The sequence below is a fragment of the Drosophila navojoa genome, chromosome X, assembly GCF_054131105.1.
Source record: "Drosophila navojoa isolate 15081-1374.11 chromosome X, UAZ_NAV_1.0, whole genome shotgun sequence".
Taxonomy (NCBI): domain Eukaryota; kingdom Metazoa; phylum Arthropoda; class Insecta; order Diptera; family Drosophilidae; genus Drosophila; species Drosophila navojoa.
This window is the reverse complement of record NC_142895.1, coordinates 15,919,608-15,937,944: the sequence shown is the minus strand read 5'-3', so window position 1 is coordinate 15,937,944 and position 18,337 is coordinate 15,919,608. Positions and strand designations below refer to the sequence as shown.

Below are 18,337 nucleotides of genomic sequence, written 5' to 3'. Positions count from 1 at the left end.
GGAAGGCAGGCACACCCACATGCAGATGAGAGAGCCGCCCACTTACGCATATGTAAATATTTTGAAGCGAGTATTCTAGTAATGTATTTGTTTTGCTCGCTAATGAGAGAGCAAATGTCTCTGAGTGAATGAGAGAGAGAGAGAGAGAGAGAGAGGTGGCCAGGCAGAGGGCAATGGTAAAGCTTTTAGCAAGCAGCAGTAACAAACTTGGTCAACCGTAGCGCTTAGATAGATGCATACGTACATACATACATATATGTATATATATACATATATAGATATTTATTTGTTTGTGTCAAAGTTCCGCAACGCAATTCAAGATCAACCCACAGACATGATTCACGGCATAGGAAATCTCAGGGCAGAGCTTTGCTGTGAATGTGAATGAATGCATGGCACTGAAAGCACTTATGGAAATTTCATTTATAAATATTCTATAGAATCTGCGTCGCGATTAACTGCTGCGAAAATAGATTCAGCAGAGCGCGAGAATAACTCAAGCCGCATTAGCTAATTGAGTCATTTCGTTTATGAATGGAAATATGAGCCAGATTAGATATCCTGGAATAAGAATATCTCAATCTACATCGGAGAGGGGTGTGGGGGCGGAGAGCGGAGAGCGGAGACGGAGAGCGAGAGCGAGAGCGGAGAGCGGAGACGGAGAGCGGAGAGCTGAGAGTCGGAGCGGAAGCGGAGAGGGAGAGCGGAGGAGCGGAGAGCGGAGAGAGCGGAGATAGCGGAGATCGAGAGAGATCGGAGAGCGGAGAGCGGAGCTTATAGCTTATAGCGGATAGCGGATATCTAGAGATATCGGAGATCTTAGATCGGATATCTTATATCTTATATCTTATATCTTATATCTTATATCTTATATCTTATATCTTATATCTTATATCTTATATCTTATATCTTATATCTTATATCTTATATCTTATATCTTATATCTTATATCTATGTAAATAGATCTTATATTTGATATTCGATATCTTATATTTGATAATTATTTATGTGAATATGAAAAACATATTGTTCCTAGGAGATATATAATTAAAATGCACAATTTTGGTATCTGTTTCTTCTAGCCCGACTCAGCCTCCATTTTTGGTTTTTCTTTCTTCTTCATGCCAACGAGCATCTGCTTCAATTGGACGATCGCCTTGGCTGGATTCAGGTTCTTGGGGCACGTGTTTGTGCAGTTGAGTATGGTGTGGCAGCGATACAGTTTATAAGGATCTGTGAGCATGCTCAAGCGCTTTTCGGTCTCCTCGTCCCGCGAATCGATGACCCAGCGAAAGACCTGCATCAGGATGGCAGGGCCCAAGTATTTATCACTGTTCCACCAGTAGGACGGACAGGAGGTCTGACAGCAGGCGCACAATATGCACTCGTAGAGCCCATCCAATAGCAAGCGATCCTCGACCGCTTGCAAGTACTGCACCTTTCCGATCTCCCTGTTCGCATTCTTGCGCTGCAGCCAGGGCTCAATGGAGCGATACTGCTCGTAGAAGCGCGACAGATCCGGCACCAGATCCCGCACCACATACAGATGCGGCAGCGGATAGATCTTGCACGGCCTGCCCAAATTCTTGTCGATCGGCTGGATGCAGGCCAGCGTATTGATGCCGTCGATATTCATGGCGCAGGAGCCGCAGATGCCCTCCCGGCACGAACGGCGAAACGTGAGCGTGCCGTCCATTTCATTCTTCACCTTGATTAGGGCATCCAGCACCATAGTGCCGCACTTGTTCAAATCGATCTGATACTTTTGGGTCTTGGGCTTGCCGCCGGGATGCCAGCGATATATTTCAAAGGTCTTGATGCGCGGTCCCTGTGGCTTCGCATCCTTGGGCGGTGGCGGCGGCGGTGGTGGCGGAGCTCCGGCCTTTGGTGGGTTATCTTTGCCTGGTGGCTTATCACCGCCTTCCTTTTTCATCTCGGGGGCCTTGCTCGGCTCGCTTGCCTTGGCCGGCTCAGCGGGCTTGCCCGGCTCGTTCTTCTTGTCGCTCGCATCTTTGCCGTAGACCACAGAGATGGGCAACACGGTCGGAACCACATATTTCATGATCAGCTGCTTGTTCAGCACGGACGCCTCCAAGAGGCGCAATCGTCGTTTAAGCCGAAGCATCATAATATGACACGGCTCAGTTGGTCCTCTGCGTGTTCACAACAAAAAAGTTTCAATATTTATTGGAAATTTTGACTCAACTTGTTTTTTGTGTATTTGTGTACTGAAGCTGTTTAACGTAAGACTGTGTAGTAACGAATAACTAGGGAAAATATAAGCGGGCCTTAAGTCCAATTTAAGAATAAGCCTAGGCAAACTATAGTGAAAATAATTGGAAATTGTGGAATATGAAATATGAAAAGGAAAGATGGAAAATGAATAGGAAATAAAATATGAAAGATGAATATGGAAATATGAAAGATGAAATAGGAAATAAGGAAATAGAAATAAGAAAGAGGAAATCTGAAATATGAAATAAAAAAGAAGAAAGATAGAAATAATAAATAGTAAAGAATAAATAAAAATAAGAAAGAAGAAAAGAAAAGAAAAAGAATAAAGAAGAAAAGAAAAGAAGAAAAGAAAGAATAAAAGAAAGAAGAAAGAAAAAAAAGAAATAAGAAAGAAGAAAGAAGAAAGAAGAAAGAAGAAAGAAGAAAAGAAGAAAGAAGAAAGAAGAAAGATAGAAAGAAGAAAGAAGAAAGAAGAAAGAAGAAATAAGAAAGAAGAAAGAAGAAAGAAGAAAGAAGAATAAGAAAGAAGAAAGAAGAAAAAGAAAGAAGAAAGAAGAAAGAAGAAAGAAGAAAGAATAAAGAAGAATAGAAGAAATAAGAAAGAAGAAAGAAGAAAGAAGAAATAAGAAATAATAAATAATAAATAATAAATAATAAATAATAAATAATAAATAATAAATAATAAATAATAAATAATAAATAATAAATAATAAATAATAAATAATAAATAAATAAATATTAAATAATAATACATCATTCAGCTGTGGAAGCTCCATTTATTTAACTTAAACATAAATTTATTCACAAAAAAAATAATAACATAATTTTTGTAAAGAAAAACAAAGTTGCGTTCATATTGATCTATAAACAACGAATTTTCCGTATTAATTGGATTCATAGAAATAAGTGAATAGAAGTCACGAAGGTTTTATTATAAGCAATTAAAAATTCAGGGTATACAAAATGAAAGCTAATTCCGTTTGCTATACAACATATATCAGGTTCGCCTCTTGGCATTACATTTGCAGCCAGCCTGATTTATATCTGAGGTTTGTAATCTCGAATGCTATTTACGTTTGACACAGCCGTGGTCGGCATTCTAAAATGTTTTCACTTGAACCGCTGAACTTAACAAATCAGCAAGACATCAATATGTGCAGACGAAGAGAGACAGATAGTTGAGAGAGAGAGGGGGAGAGAAGGAGAACTAGAGTGAGTGAGCACCAAATGTTTGTGATTTTCAAATTAAACGCAATTAAAGTAAAATATGTTGTACAAGTAGAGGCAACTATTCCGACTAACAGCGGGCACATTAAATGGAACAAACGAAGGGGCGTCGACACATGCAAAAGATCAGGGAGTCGCTGCCGCTGGACGTGAGCCGCAGGGCCATTGAATGAAGCCAACTGTGAAAACGGCCTCAGGGCCAGGTCTATAAATACAGAGCAACAACAACAGCGAATGCGTCGCAATTGTTGTGGAATGGTGGGCCCGTCCCTTAAAAATAAAACTCGACAACATGTCAGCAGGAGAAGCAGGAGAGGCAGCAGCAGCAACAGCCGTCGACGTCGCCGTCATCGTCGTCTTTGGGATCGGGATCTACGCGCGAAAAACAAAATATTTTCACTTGCTCGAGCGACACGCATAGGAACTCCCCCCAGCCCACGCGGTTGCCCCACTCTTAGCATAGCATGCACTACTTCTACTTCTTCCTATTCGAGTTTTATTTATTTTAATTTTTGTTTTCCTCTTCGTTTTTGGAAACGCTCGTGAAGTGTCGTGGAGCGTGCCTGCCTCGAGAAGAGATGCAATCGATGACAGTCGGTAGAAAAGCGCCCGCTAAGCCTGCCCAGATTAACTGCATCAACTTTTTATGCCACGGACTCTACTCGGCAGCAAACATCAAAGCAGCCAAAGACAATTAAAAGGCAATTCCAGCAATGCGCCTGTTTGCACCTGCCGTCTGCACATCACCGGCAACATTGTCAACGTTTGTTCACAACACTGTCCAACATGCGACGCATCTAGTGGACAAGGTACAAATGAAGTCATGCTGGAGACATTGTGAAAGGCAAGAATTTAAATGAATAAATCGATGAGAATCGCATAGTAAGGCGATCGACTGTAGAGTTACAATGTGAGGGGCAGTAATAGAAAGAAGAAGACGGGAAAGAATGAGAGAGAGGAAGAAAAAAAGGAGTAGGAAAAAGAGGAAGGCGAATAGAAAGAGAGAGAGGGAGAGAGAAAGGAGTAAGAAAGGAAGTAAGAAAGGGAAGTCGAATGAGTGAGGTGTGAGAGAGAAAGAGAGCAAAGGAGTTAATCTAAAATACATAAACAGATATGAAGAGAAAGGGTGAATAAAAAAGGTAATGAAATAAATAGATGAAGTCAAAGAATAATAATAATATTAATAAGAATAGAGAGAATAAAACACAATTGCCGAAAATGAGAATTACTTATTAGCGAGTGAGAGTGAGTGACCAAGAGGAAGTGAGAAAGAAACAATCTACAATTATTACCAAAATATACCCCAAGATCATACGCATATATATGTATATATGCCATATAGATATATATAGTATATATGCACAAAGCCAATTTATTTTCAATAATTTTGCTGCAGAGTGTTATTAAAAATAAATACAACATCACATACAAATACTTGAGGCAAATTATGTTGGGTTGAGTTGTTGTCGCTGCCAAGGTGTTGACGAGGCTGACAATCTGGAGCAGCAGCTACCTCCTGCTGCCTCTCCCACCCTCTCACACACACACACACACACTCACACTCTATCTCTGTGCACTGCCGGTTGAGTCATTTAAGCTGTTAAGCCGTCGCTGACGTCTGACAGGTGCCATGATAGAGGCATTTGCCGTGTACATTTCGTCATACATGCGAGAGTTGTTTGAGACGCGTGCTCGAATTAGTTGGCCATGCTGGCAGACGAGATGCCAACCACTTCCAATCTTCACACACACACACAGATAGAGAGCGGGAGAAGAAGAGAGGGAGAAGTTCCATTCATCCATTGCAATCCCAGATGAGCCGAACGATCAACGAACCGGACCGTCTCCTCTTCCTGTTTGATGAAGCTCTTCTGCTCCGTTAATTTGATTGCCACGCTAGTGCGATATAAAAACGCAAGATTTATGGCTTTTAAATTTTCATTCACACTCGTGTTGATTTGTATGTACTTAAATACAATTACATATATATATACACATGTATGTATGTAGTGTGCATATTTTGCAGATTTGCTCTACGGCAAGCGGATGCACAAATCAATTACAATTCTTGCGAATATGGGAAACGTTGGCATTGCTGGTGACCAAAGAAAATCCAATTACAAAAGGTGCCATAACTTTTATTTATTAAGTCTCTGCCAACTGACAGCATTTAATACCGTCACGACTTCAATTATTTATACATATATAAAAATAAAAATTTACAAATATATATATTATGTGTATGTAGATGTTCTTTCTTCTCTCTTCAACATTGATGCAAGCAGACTTTTGCTGTTGCTCTTACTACAAAGCAGAAATGATGTGGATTGTGTTCTAGTTCACATTTACAACTGTAAAGCTCATGGCAAAACCTTTTTTATTTTCAAAAGTAAAACTTTTTACGAATACACAATGAATAAATCGCTTTCAAATCATGCAAACTTTATATATATGTAAATACTTGATTTGATTGGACATTGCTATATTCAGATGCAAATATGCTGAAAGATTGCTATATAATTTGTATATAAAGATAACTATATAATATATAGTAAATAAGTTTTTTAAATTAAACGATATACTATATTGTTACCTAGACTAGACTATACAATATACATACTTTTTTATTTATTTATTTTTATTTTTATGTATATATATATTTATATATTTTATTTTATTTTTTTTTTTTTATATATATTATTTATTCATATATATTGTTACCTAGACTAAACTATATAATTTATATACTTTTTTATTTATCTATATATATTTATTTATTTTTATTTTTATTTATACATTTGAGAAAAATTCTATCCATTAATTCTTACATTTAATTCTGAAATTTTCTTCAATTTAATTTGAATCTCACAAAATACCGCCAAAAGTATCGATTGTTCATTGAATGAGTACTTTTTTGGCACAAAGTTTTCTAATGATTAATTTCAAATATCGATAGGTCGATAGTTAACTGTGTGTTATTTACATTTTGAGTCGAGTGGAGAACGAACACAAAATGCGACAAATTGCAATAAAATATGAATGAAAGCATGAATAAACTGAAGCGCTATGCACTGGCAATGGATTTTTAATCGAATTGTGCTTGGCTTGGCCTTTGTTTGTGTGCTGATTGCGATATATGCATATAGTCCTGCGGCAAGGAGCGGTGAGTGTTAAAAATATTGAATAAAATTTTATTAAAATAGTCAATGATTTGCATGGCAGGCAAACGTAATGCAGCGAGAACTCCACCAGACCCTGAGGAACGCCTGCCGGCCTCCAGTTCTCCGCTGCACCACTTCAAGCGGGCTGGCATAGCCACAGATAATGAAGCCTGCAGTCAGATGGCCAGGTACGGGGCCCTATAAGTTATATAATTTCCTATGTTCATGTATTTTTTTTTTGTAGAGATGCACTGCTGCTTGGAGGCACTGTGGTTGATGCTGCACTGGCTGCCTTGCTCTGCAACGGACTCATTGGTATGCAAAGCATGGGACTCGGCGGCGGCATGATTATGAATATTTATATGCACAGCGAGCGACGGGCGTATACGATCCTAAGTCGAGAGATGGCACCACGCTCTCTGCACGCGGACAACTTTACGGCTTTTGTGAGCGAACAGCAGTTAAAGCAGTCCGGCTGGTCGATTGCTGTGCCCACGGAACTGTTGGGCTACGCCTTGGCCCACGAGCGTTTTGGCAAGTTGTCCTGGTCGGAATTGGTTCGGCCAACGCTCTCTCTATGCCACAGCGGTTATTCGCTCTATAAACATCAGTACGATGCGCTCATATTGAATGCGGACATGATCAAGAGCGATGCATTGTTGCGTCAAATGTTTGTGGATCCGGTGACAAATCAGTTCTGGCCCATTGGCCATCACATCCAACCGCCCAAGCAGCTGTGCGATACGTATGCGCAATTATCTGTAGGAGGACCACGCAGCTTCTACAAAGGAACGTTGCTGACAAGGCTGCTCGCCGACTTACAGGACATTGGCAGCGCCATAACCAAGGAAGACTTGAGGCACGCCCAAGCTGAGCTCAGGGATTCGATAGTCATACCCTTGGATGAGTATGATCTGCACCTGACGCCACCACCAGGCAGCGGTCATATCCTTGGCCTCATCATGAACATTCTGCATGCCTATCGTGCAGACTTTGCAGCAGGAGACGATTTAGATGCCTTGGCAATTCATCGCATTGTGGAGGCTTTTAAATTTGGCTTTGTGCAGCGCTGGCAATTGGACGATAAAGCTGATGAAGAGGTGAGCAATATCTTACTGATTCACACGTAAGAGAGAGATAGATCTACTCTTTTCTCTCTGTCTTTCTTGTAAGATCAAGATAGTTATTTGCTATCTCTGTTTATGTTATGAGCAAGTACACTTTATACAAACTTTTACAAACAAGTAGCCGAGTCTTGAAGGATCATTATCATCCTCATTAAACATTTGCCTTCCAGCTGCTGGTCAAACTGACAAGCCCAGAGTTTGCCGCCCGCATTGCCAAGCTGATAGATCATGCTAGAACCTATAACAATTCGGAACATTACGGAGCATCTGGCGATATACAGTCGCGTGATGAGCATGGCACATCGCATATTTCGGTACTGCACAATAATGATGCTGTATCGGTTACCAGTTCCATTAACTTTTAGTGAGTGTAGAGATCTATATAAATTTGAAGACTTTCTCATATTCGTATCTCGTTTGCAGTTTCGGCAGCGGGCGCATGGGCAAGCGCACGGGCGTGCTGTTCAACAATGCCATGTCCGACTTCTCCATGAGGCAGCTAAAGAACTACTTTGATTTGCCGTATATCGATGGCACGAATATGATATCAGCCGCAGCCCGTCCCATGTCCTCAATGTGCCCGATCATTGTCACGGAGCGTTCGAGCGGACAAGTTCGTTTGGTTGTTGGCGCAGCTGGTGGCACAAAGATCATATCGGCTCTTGTGCCTCTGCTAGTTCGCATACTTTGGCAACGAGCGAGCATCAAGACGGCCATCGATGCCAGCCGATTCCATCATCAGATGCTGCCCAATGTGCTGCAGTATGAATACGGTATGCTGCAGGTCCATGTGCACAGCCTCGTGGCCAAAGGACATCAATGCGAGCGCTATCGCAATCGTGGCTCCGTCATTTGTGGCATTGCCCAGGATAACGAGAGCATTGCCATCAATTCGGACTATCGTAAAATTGGCGGTGTGGCTGGATTTTAGGCAAGACAGCAGATGCTAATAGATAATAAATATTCTTATATGAGAGCCTTATAAGATATCACATTGAAATGAACTAAAAATGTGTCGAATAGCTTTATAGCTCTGTAAGTAACTTGTTTGATATCTATGCAAATCTCTTCGTCAGCTTCAAACACTTTTGTTCTTATAAATTATAATAATATGAAATAAATAATTTTTAATTTTTTATCAAATATTTTTATTAAATTGTAATAATTGAAATTTGTTCAGCTAGGCCATTTCGTAACATGCAATTTAGATCTTGAGCTATGCATATATATAATATATATGTATATATAGATGTAGATGTAGATGTAGATGTACTTGTAGTTGTATATATGTATAAATTGCATATCATTTAAATGTAGGGATTATGTGTGTGCATGTGCTGTGCCTAATCGAATGCTATCAGTACATTTCATTTATATGTATTGCATATGTAATAATTCATTAGATTAGGATGTGGAGGCGTAGCTCTCTGTTCAATTAGCTGCTCATACTCTGCAGGAATTCATATTAAGCTCTATTTGTCTATGCGTTCATATATGTATGTATGTATGTATATAGTAGGAGTTTGTAGTTGTTGCCATGTATTAGTGTGTGCGTGTGTGCGTTGAGAGAAGGAACCGTTTTATAGTGTGAGTATTGTTCGATTTGTCTGTTGTATTGTTGCATTTAATTGAGCACTGACGTCACAGGATTACGTAACGTATCTTTCTCTTTGCATAGCTATGCAAACACTATATATGTATGTATATATAATTGGGTGTATATATCTTCAATGTATAAGAACAATGGTATGTATAAAAAAATGCAATCAACAATATCAGTCTGTTGCCAAATACCGCAGCAACAACATCTCTCTCCCTCTCTCTCTCTCTCTCTCTTTCTCTCTCTAGCCATATCTCCTTCTCTGTGTTTAGGGCCAGGCAAAGTTAATGCCAGTCAGTTGATAAAACTTATTATTGAACGGCCTATAAAACTCCCGTAGCCGTTCAATTGCATTGGCATCGATATGCGGATGATTCCTACCCTTGGTCTTGCCCAGGCAATGGGGCGTGGATCGTGCCTCCGATTTGAATAGACAGGGAAATCCTTTGGTGGCATTGAAATAGAAATGCTTCTCGGTCACCACACGCTTCAGACCCAAAAAGTCCTGAACACGTCCAATCTCATAGGCCGGATCCATGATCAATCGCTCGCCGCTAATGAAGAGCAGCTGCGACAGCGGAAAGTACAGCAGCCAGTGCTCCAAGTAGCGCGCATAGACGCCAATCTTGACCGGTCCCCAATTGGTGTCCACCACCGAGTAGCTGCCGTTAACAAAGGCCAGCTGCTCGAAGCGCTTCATGTCCGCCTTCTTGCTGGCCGCCTGCGTATAGTCCGAGATGGCGCGAGTCACCGGATCTCGCACCACAATTAAGAGTCTAGATGGAAAGGGAAGGCGGAGAAACACAGAGAGAGAGAAAAAATTTTTGGGTATAATTACATACGTATATAAAATTTAGTTACTATATTGTGCTAAGTGCTGCAAGAATTGAACAATTTTAGAGAGGATTTTTGGTGGTGATAGGAAGGATTTCTGATTCTGTGTACTTAACTATCATTTCAGAGACTTCATGAAACATGCTTTACCATATACTGATAGAATCTATGTATGTAGAATGACATTTCCACTCGCTTCGGCTATATTCATTTATTTTTTCTCTTGAGCTCTAGCGAGCGATACGACTGATTACTAAGTTCGTACTGAGTTCGAACTATGTATATAGTGCTTAGCGAACATAGCTCACGCATGCATACCAATGCATGCATACATATACAAAAGACTTTTTGATTCATTTAACTCTATAAAGTCGGGGAAAAGCCCACAGCGAAAAAAATTGCGAACGAAATCATTGAAAGCCCGAGTCAATCGGTTGCCAAATCTACTCAGTTTTTCTTAGAGTATCACCAAACAAATCATTTATAATTATATATCGAGCAACAGTTATTTACCATGCTTAAAGCACATCTATCAGCAAAAATACATACTCTTAGATATATTTGACCGATTTTGAATAGCTTAAACTCTATTCTAAGCCAAGTTTTAGATATTATAAAGCAAATGCTGGGAATCTCCATAAAAGACAAAAAATATTATTATATGGACATTCTCAATGGAAGAAATTGAAATTCCACTGGAAAAATCTTTAATTTGGTTGATAATCTATATCATATCATGGATCAATATAGATATGCGTTTACCTATTTAATATAGATAAAAGTCCCTTTTGGAAAGTATTGCTTAGTGCTTCGAAAACTATTGTCAGCATCATATTGGACCCACACTCTCCCAGTATATACTACATTTTCTATATATACCATAAACACTACATATATATAATTTTTTTCAGAGGAGACCTACAGTCTCAGCACTCACTTGGTGGCCGTGTTCATATGGTAAACGCGCTGCGGCACCTCCTTGGTGACAAAGTAGCTGGGCGTCTTCTCCATGGTGATTTGGCCCTCGATGGTGTAGGGCATGTGGTGGCGATACCAGCGCAGTCCGCGCTGGTAGTGCCTGTCGAAGAAGTGCACCTCGGAGCCGGCGGCGCGCACATCCGGATGCAGCCGTATGAACTCCAGCAAGGCCCTCGTGCCGCTCTTCTTCACGCCAATGATCAGCGTGTCGGGCAGATGGCGAGAGGGACGCAGGCCCTGCTGGCGCAGCATTTGATACTTGGGCGCGCCATCGACGCTGGCAATGCCATTGCTAACGGTGCTATTCAAGATAGCTGTCGTGCTGGAGCTGGAGCTGGAGCTGGAGTTGGAGCTGGGGCCAGCACTGGTGCTAGAGTTGGAGTTGCCATTGGAGCTTCTGCTGGCATTGCTGACTCTGTTGGCCTCCGCTTCGCTGCTAGCGTTGCGCTGCTGCAGCGTCAGCAAATTGCGTAGGTTGCTCTGCTAGAGATAAGGTGAGGAGATTTTCAGCTGAAGAGATTTACCAATCTTCAGGGCGACTCACCTGCTGCAGGGTGCGACTGATGCTGGCCAGGAGGCAGGCATTGAAGCTGTACGAGAAGTAGACGAGCGTCACGCAGACCACCAGGACAATGGCCAGGCTGCGGCTGCTTAGGTTCAAGCTGTGGCACCAGATGCTCACATACATTGCGCTGCACACACACACACACAGACACACACAATCACGGCCACTTACGCCTACGCACACACACACACAACCACACCGGTACTCAAATATACACAAACACTCACTCAGAGCCGTTGGCCAGTTTAGCCGCTTTGTAGATAGTTTGGTGCCATGTTTCGCGGATAAATCAGGATTGGCTACAGCCCAGCGGCAGCATTCAGGATCCTACAATGCGATAACCATCATTCAATAACCAACGAATTCACCTGCACCTTTAGCCACGGCACTCGTATGCAAAGTTTCTGTTCTTGTTGTTCGGCACAGCGAAATTCCGGAAGTGATAGCAGGCGGGCAAAGGAAACAAAGTCCTTGTTACTGGGTCGTCGGCTGGATTGACAAGCGCAAACGCAAGCTCTCACACGCCAGCTGTCTCTCTCTCACACTCTCTCACTCACTTCGTTTCTCTATATGACTTGTATGTCTTGTTGCACTCGGTCCTTTGGCTGCCCCAAAAGGTAGGCAACAGTTTTTTCTCGACTCTCGCATGACGTCACTGATTTGTGCTGGCTATTTATTTTTGTTCATATGGCTGCCAAGTATTTAATGATAATTTAATTTACGAAATATGATTATTAAATTTTCATTTAAAAATTAAAGCTTATCATTTGTTTTCCACTTATACGTTGATCAAATTTCAAGCAGCATTCTAATACTAGAAAGTTTTGTTAAGAAATCACAAAGAATATCAATCTTATCGCTAATTTATTTTTTCTTTCTTGTATTTGCTCTTATCTGTTCAATTGTTTTTACTCATTTGCTGCTCATGTTCTAGTTTCATCTTGGCTTCTTTTCTCTCATCTCTTGGCATATTTCATTCTCTTTGACATTATATTTTTATATTTTATTAAGTATATTAATATTATTTAGAACCGAATTTTATTTATATAATATTTCATAAAGTTATAGTACACACTTTCCATGATTTTTAGATAAAGAAGTATGGCATTAATTCCTAATAAATATTAAACATTTTTTCAATCAAATTTTTTTTTAAATATACCTTAAATAATTTTATTTTTATTATTATTATTATTATTATTTTTTATTTTATTTTTTAGTTTTATTGCAGCTTTTGTCCTAAGCTCTATAGCGCATTTATGAGGGTACCTTAACTATTGAAATTTTATTATTATCAGAGAGAGTTCGTAAAACTTGAGACAATCTTCATATTCTGTATACTTGCAATCTCTCTCTCTCTCTCTATCTCTCTCTCAGTGTGCCTCTCATGCACAACCCTTGAGCAGGCTTGTGCTCAAAAGTAAACAAACTGATAAAGCCCCCACAAACAAGTGCCCACCCACCCGTCGGGGCCCACGCAGATGGGAGCAGATGTTGATGGGTGAATGGGCGCTTAGGTGGGCTTTTGTGCCACTTAAGCAGCGCACACTTTACACGCTCTCGGGGGAGCTTTTAGCTGCCGGTGCTTACGGGCATTATCAGAGCTAGAGCCAAGGAAATAAAAGAGATTAAGCTAATTATCAGCTGCTTCGAAGCTTTTCACTTGTCTCCCTCTGTCTCTCTCTCTCTCTCTCACACGCTCTCTCGCTCTTTCTTGTGGGGCAACTGTTAATAAATTTGAATTGAAAAGCCGCTTAACTGTCCCGTTATCAGCGAACGTTGGCATCTGTTTATCCACGTCGGGGCCCCTATATCATTCTAGTTGAGATTAGTCATCATGCAGGTGCTGCCTCATTGTATGCCCTTATCTAATCAGAGGCATCAACGCCGACTGATTTGACACTTGACTAACTGGGCTCACTCGCGCTCCCATCGTCGACGCTGGCATTAGCTGGCCCACAGCGAAACTATAGCCAATAGAGAAACAATTAAATTAGTATATCGACTCAACAATTATGCATTAGACTGTCACGCATATCGAACAAATTTCGCACGAAAATGACGAATTTATGGAGCACCTGTGTGCACAAATTTTTCAAATACGCCCCCAGCTATGTGGGTGAGTGACAGCAGACAGCCGGAAGATTCATTATATAAAGCACGACTAATCTAATCCAATTCTTCTGCGCAGTTTGCCTCTGCTTCCTGCCCTGCGGTCTGATCTTTGGCTACACGCTCTGCTCCTTTGTGGCCGATCGGAATCTGAGCGTCGACCTCATTGACTATGGCCCCCTGATACTGGGCGCCTCTCTGGCTCTGCTCTGCGCCGCCGGCATCCTGGTCATCAAGTATATCAAGCACTGCATCGTCTACTGGCACCCCTTCATCCTCATGGTCGCAGGCGTCTTCCATCTAATCTCCAGCTGCTTTTACTTTGCTGATGGCCTTGGTGAGTTTTCATTCTAATTGCGGGGGGACATAATTGGGTATATAGAATATATACTTAATATATTGTATAGTTTTGGTTATTCATTAGAAAAATTAGAAGTTGGCTTACATTACTAAAATCTTTTCAATACAATTCTTAATTTAAAGAGAAAATATTTTTTTTAATTTATAGATCATTTAATTGAAATTAACTTCCAATATCTGGGCAATCTCGATCAATTTCAATGTTTTTAAAATATACATAAACAAAGTTTACTCAATTTTTACTGATAAACGTAATAGAGTCCTTAGGGAGGATCTATCCAAATATATAATTTCTTCAACATTGTTTTGCCAGAAAATTAATATCTTGGAAATGGTGAAGTCTTGTAATATACACAAATATTTACATTATACATTTCTATAAAACCATATCGTATTATAATAACCTAACGGTTATAAAAGCATAAATCCTCAGGAATAGTGCAGCTCTACAACTGAGGGCCATATAAGTTTCAAGATATTACAACTTAGTCTCCAATTCTGAAACAGCAAAATAATATTTTTTAAATATTTATTTAAAAAAAAAAAAATTTATTAACAACAATTTTTATGACAGTGAATATAAATGCTAGATAAAATCAAATATATTACAACTTATAAGAGTATTGCACCTAACTATATATATTTACATATATAAATCTTACCAAGAAGATTCACACAGTTTATAAAACATATATTTGGCTCCTATTTATTTAGTTAAAATTCATGTATAAAATCAACTAGAGAGAGGGGAAAAAATAATCAAGGCTTTTGCTAATACAAATAAAAGTTTTAGACATATGTATGTACATACATACATATATCAAAAGGCTTTAGCTTTAAATGCCATAATCAAATGCATAAATTGATTATTATAAGATTGTAAATAGATAGATTATAATGTCTTAGCATATAATTTCAATGTCTTATTATATACTCTAAATTCATCTACTTTGCTTATGCTAATTACCCATCTCCCTCTCTCTTTCTCTGTCTCTTTTCCTCTTTCTCTGTTTCACTCTCATGTGAATTGTGTTCGTCTCTTTGCTGCATCAACGGTCTGATCGAATGGAAATTGTTCTATCGCAGATCATGTGGGCGCCTATATGTCGTATGTGTCGCACAGTTTGACCTTTGTGGCCGGGTATGGATTTTTGCACACAATCAGCTCGAAGAACAGCCGCGCCTTGATGATATCTGGCTGCTGCAGCTGCTATCTGCTGGGCATTGCCTCGGCGGTGAGTTTGATTGGCGCCAAGTATGTGGAGAATCTGGAGCATTATAAGGGCCAAGCGGCGACCCCGGAGCAGCTAGCCGATGGCATCTATGTGAACTTTGCGGCCACCTATCTGTCCATATCGATTGTCATGCTGGCCATACTCATTGGGCTGAAGGTGCTGCACGTGCTGGGCACGGTGGACATGACCAACAGTCTGGACAACGATTTGCGAATCGCCAATGCGAATGGCAGCATCTTTGAGGCACGGTCGGATGTGATCAAGCGGCTGCAGTTCTTCTACGTGACCAAGAATCAGCAGTGGCACGTGACGCTGCTGCTGCTCTTTGTGGAGGCCATCCAGTATGCACTCTTCATATTTTTGGTCTTCTGGTTTGCCCTGAACGATGCGATGCGTCTGAATGATTTGGCCCACATCGATGCCATGTTCTGGGTCATCTTTGCTGGCAGCGTTTTGGCCATCATCTGTCTGTGCTTCTACTCCGCCAAGGTGCACTTTGTGACGACACAGCTGCTGCTGCTGGTGCTTACAATGCTGGCCATGATTATCTATGGGGCGACCGGCTCGAAGGTGACCTTCTGGCTACTCCTGGTGCTCTTTGGCCTGGGCTACTCGAGTCTCCAAATTGTGCTGCTGGAAGTGACGCACCTACGCTTCACCGAATGCATCATCTTTGCATCCTACACACTTAAGCTGGTCAGCACCAGCGTCGTCTACTACTATTTCGTGGCCAATGTGGAGAACTCCTATTTCTATACCAAGGACGAGAGCACCTTAATTGCTCAGGGCTTTGTCTTCATGATAATCACATCTCTGCTGGCGCTGGTCGTCGGCATGAAGGTGCCGCGCACCCATCGCTCCAAGCTGCTGGACATACAGCACGAGGTCTATGGCATTATCTTTATGAAGCATCAGATCGAGCAGCTCAATGTGCGCTGGCTAAACGATGGCACGATCCCAACCATCAGCCAATGATGCAGTTTCTTTCATTTCTATTCTTGTTGTTGTTGTTGTTTATGTTACTATTGTTTAATTACTAATTAGTTTAAACGCTTAATGCACACGATTTGTACGGCCGCTGTGGTATCCCGGCAAAAATGACTTTTGCAACACGAAACATTGGCACAGGGCGTTACCTGATATCCATGTTGCTCTGCAGGACAAATAATCAATATACAAAAAATAAAGCACTCATTGACTCATCAAATACTCACCCAGCTGCACCATAAAATTGTGCAGGGTATCCACATTGCGCACCGTGCTGGCCAATAGCGCTTCGCAGCGATTGCTGCGCATTTCGTAGACAAAGTCAAGGGCAGCAAGCAGCGAGGAGAACTGCGTGTCATCGTAGATGACATCGGCGGCTAGCAGGAGATCGGGTTCAGCGTATTGCGACCAGGGAAACTCTTTGACCTCATGCCAACGCAGCTGGGCACACTTTGGCGTTGCCTCGTCGCTGTCGTTCTCAAAGTTTAAGCAAATATTTTCTTGCATGAGCTTAACACAGGCGCTGCTGCCATCGGTGATGACCACCTGGCCCACGGGCAGCTTCAGTGCCTTGTGCTTGAGCAGAATGCCAAGCAGTCCAGTGCCTGCTCCCAGTTCTAGCACATTTTTGCCCTCCAGTTGACTGGGATGCTCGAGCAAATAGTCGGCCAGTGCCAAGGCCGCCTCCCACGTGCAGAGGCCAGTGGTGCCCTCGCAGACGAAGCTCGTGGACTCGCGCAGTGTGATGTGCTCCTCCGATTGCAGCATATAATGCTTATAGGCATAGATGGAAGGAGCTGGCGCTGCATCCAGTGAGGTTTTGGCCAGCTGGCCACATAGGCTGTTGTAGATGTCGTCGTGCAGCTCATCGTGATCCTTGAGCACATGCATCAGACGCTTCACAAATGCCTCCTGGTAGCTGCGGCGCACCGGAAACTGTTGATTAAGAGGATGTCCACAGGTGGCCGCAATCAGAGCACGTTGCTCATCCAGTTCCAGCGGCAGTTGCAACGTCTACACGAACATAAATCCAATACAATTGCCAATTGACAGGTGCTCGATATCCACTTACCGACCAGGCCATCTTATTGACGGGATAGCAACATAGAAATTGCTGCCGCAGTTTGGCGAACTTGTTGCTTTCCATATTTACGAGTGTGAAATATTCAATTTGCGCAAGTCAACGTGTGGAAACGATCTGGCAGCGCTGCCAATCATTGTGGCTAACTGGCAACTCAACAGCTGTTATTTCAATACACTTCTCCGGCTTAGCATCGATACTTTTTCACGTGCTTGGTAACAGTAGAAGATATTGTGTGTATGAACTATATATTTCAAATAGAATTTAAAAACTTTAATATTGATTTTATAATAAAAAACATATTTATTATATATAATGCACCACTAGATGTGTATTTTGGCAACTGTTTTATTAGATACTTACCATAGGTTAACATAAAATACTTTACTATAGAGCATTTGATTGTCGACTTGACTCATATCATTTGAATTAAGTGGTTTATAAATGTCACATTCAAATTATAAGAGTTTCTTATCTACATTATTTCAGTTGTGACTAATCCTATTTGTTTTAGGTTAGTTGAAATACAACTCATTTCTCTTTGCTCTTGTATTCATTTGAGATCACACAGAATTACATGTAAGGCTATATCAAGATACAAATATACATACATACATACATACATATACATATATGTACATGAAGTTGTGAATGTAACAGTATGACTATCAACAAAAATATACTATGTATTAGATTAGCTTTCAAGGTTAAATAGATATGCTATACTATAAGTCATCTGTGGTATAACTGGAAGCTTTTGTAAATTCTGCATAGAAACTGCATAGTTCGGCCATGTGAAAGTGACTAGAGTGCAACATCTGCGCCCCATAGATGG

At 41.0% G+C, this 18,337-nt stretch overlaps 5 protein-coding genes across 6 annotated transcripts; 2 read left to right on the top strand and 3 right to left on the bottom strand.

Moving 5' to 3' along the window:
- Nucleotides 1-966: 966 nt before the first annotated feature.
- Nucleotides 967-2,282, bottom strand: SdhBL (Succinate dehydrogenase, subunit B (iron-sulfur)-like). Its single transcript, XM_030390779.2, has one exon. It carries the CDS (start codon nt 2,126-2,128, stop codon nt 1,079-1,081), a length of 1,050 nt encoding a protein of 349 aa, XP_030246639.1. The 5' UTR covers nt 2,129-2,282; the 3' UTR covers nt 967-1,078.
- A 4,124-nt stretch (nt 2,283-6,406) lies between these two features.
- Nucleotides 6,407-8,764, top strand: LOC108656534 (glutathione hydrolase 1 proenzyme). Its single transcript, XM_018108663.3, has 5 exons — nt 6,407-6,625; nt 6,685-6,811; nt 6,868-7,723; nt 7,921-8,114; nt 8,174-8,764. Exons 1-5 carry the CDS (start codon nt 6,529-6,531, stop codon nt 8,679-8,681), a joined length of 1,782 nt encoding a protein of 593 aa, XP_017964152.1. The 5' UTR covers nt 6,407-6,528; the 3' UTR covers nt 8,682-8,764.
- A 110-nt stretch (nt 8,765-8,874) lies between these two features.
- On the bottom strand, nt 8,875-12,206 carry Hs3st-B (Heparan sulfate 3-O sulfotransferase-B). Of its 2 annotated transcripts, none has more exons than XM_018108667.3 (3): nt 11,707-12,206; nt 11,122-11,645; nt 8,875-10,126 (listed from the first exon to the last, which is right to left on the bottom strand). In XM_018108667.3, exons 1-3 carry the CDS (start codon nt 11,848-11,850, stop codon nt 9,619-9,621), a joined length of 1,176 nt encoding a protein of 391 aa, XP_017964156.1. In that variant the 5' UTR covers nt 11,851-12,206; the 3' UTR covers nt 8,875-9,618. The 2 variants fall into 2 exon arrangements, with proteins under 2 accessions (XP_017964156.1, XP_017964157.1); XM_018108668.3 differs by having other exon boundaries at nt 11,122-11,642; nt 11,707-12,204.
- Nucleotides 12,207-13,430: 1,224 nt separating this feature from the next.
- On the top strand, nt 13,431-16,517 carry LOC108656535 (uncharacterized). Its single transcript, XM_018108664.3, has 3 exons — nt 13,431-13,846; nt 13,919-14,176; nt 15,286-16,517. Exons 1-3 carry the CDS (start codon nt 13,786-13,788, stop codon nt 16,407-16,409), a joined length of 1,443 nt encoding a protein of 480 aa, XP_017964153.1. The 5' UTR covers nt 13,431-13,785; the 3' UTR covers nt 16,410-16,517.
- LOC108656542 (protein-lysine N-methyltransferase EEF2KMT) lies at nt 16,415-17,628 on the bottom strand. The gene is made up of 3 exons (XM_018108675.3): nt 17,494-17,628; nt 16,649-17,435; nt 16,415-16,587 (listed from the first exon to the last, which is right to left on the bottom strand). Exons 1-3 carry the CDS (start codon nt 17,566-17,568, stop codon nt 16,475-16,477), a joined length of 975 nt encoding a protein of 324 aa, XP_017964164.1. The 5' UTR covers nt 17,569-17,628; the 3' UTR covers nt 16,415-16,474.
- Nucleotides 17,629-18,337: the final 709 nt, after the last annotated feature.

What these genes read in the sequence shown, in the direction of transcription:
- SdhBL (XM_030390779.2), bottom strand. Translation starts at nt 2,128, where the DNA reads ATGATGCTTCGGCTTAAACGACGATTGCGCCTCTTGGAGGCGTCCGTG.
- LOC108656542 (XM_018108675.3), bottom strand. Translation starts at nt 17,568, where the DNA reads ATGGAAAGCAACAAGTTCGCCAAACTGCGGCAGCAATTTCTATGTTGC. An exon ending in TCAATAAGATGGCCTGGTCG is followed by an intron (nt 17,436 to 17,493) that starts GTAAGTGGATAT and finishes ATGTTCGTGTAG; the next exon opens with ACGTTGCAACTGCCGCTGGA. An exon ending in CAATTTTATGGTGCAGCTGG is followed by an intron (nt 16,588 to 16,648) that starts GTGAGTATTTGA and finishes TTTGTCCTGCAG; the next exon opens with AGCAACATGGATATCAGGTA.
- LOC108656535 (XM_018108664.3), top strand. Translation starts at nt 13,786, where the DNA reads ATGACGAATTTATGGAGCACCTGTGTGCACAAATTTTTCAAATACGCC. An exon ending in ATACGCCCCCAGCTATGTGG is followed by an intron (nt 13,847 to 13,918) that starts GTGAGTGACAGC and finishes TCTTCTGCGCAG; the next exon opens with TTTGCCTCTGCTTCCTGCCC. An exon ending in TTACTTTGCTGATGGCCTTG is followed by an intron (nt 14,177 to 15,285) that starts GTGAGTTTTCAT and finishes GTTCTATCGCAG; the next exon opens with ATCATGTGGGCGCCTATATG.
- LOC108656534 (XM_018108663.3), top strand. Translation starts at nt 6,529, where the DNA reads ATGCACTGGCAATGGATTTTTAATCGAATTGTGCTTGGCTTGGCCTTT. An exon ending in GCCTGCAGTCAGATGGCCAG is followed by an intron (nt 6,812 to 6,867) that starts GTACGGGGCCCT and finishes TTTTTTTTGTAG; the next exon opens with AGATGCACTGCTGCTTGGAG. An exon ending in ACGATAAAGCTGATGAAGAG is followed by an intron (nt 7,724 to 7,920) that starts GTGAGCAATATC and finishes TTTGCCTTCCAG; the next exon opens with CTGCTGGTCAAACTGACAAG.
- Hs3st-B (XM_018108667.3), bottom strand. Translation starts at nt 11,850, where the DNA reads ATGTATGTGAGCATCTGGTGCCACAGCTTGAACCTAAGCAGCCGCAGC. An exon ending in TCAGTCGCACCCTGCAGCAG is followed by an intron (nt 11,646 to 11,706) that starts GTGAGTCGCCCT and finishes CCTTATCTCTAG; the next exon opens with CAGAGCAACCTACGCAATTT. An exon ending in CATATGAACACGGCCACCAA is followed by an intron (nt 10,127 to 11,121) that starts GTGAGTGCTGAG and finishes CTTTCCATCTAG; the next exon opens with ACTCTTAATTGTGGTGCGAG.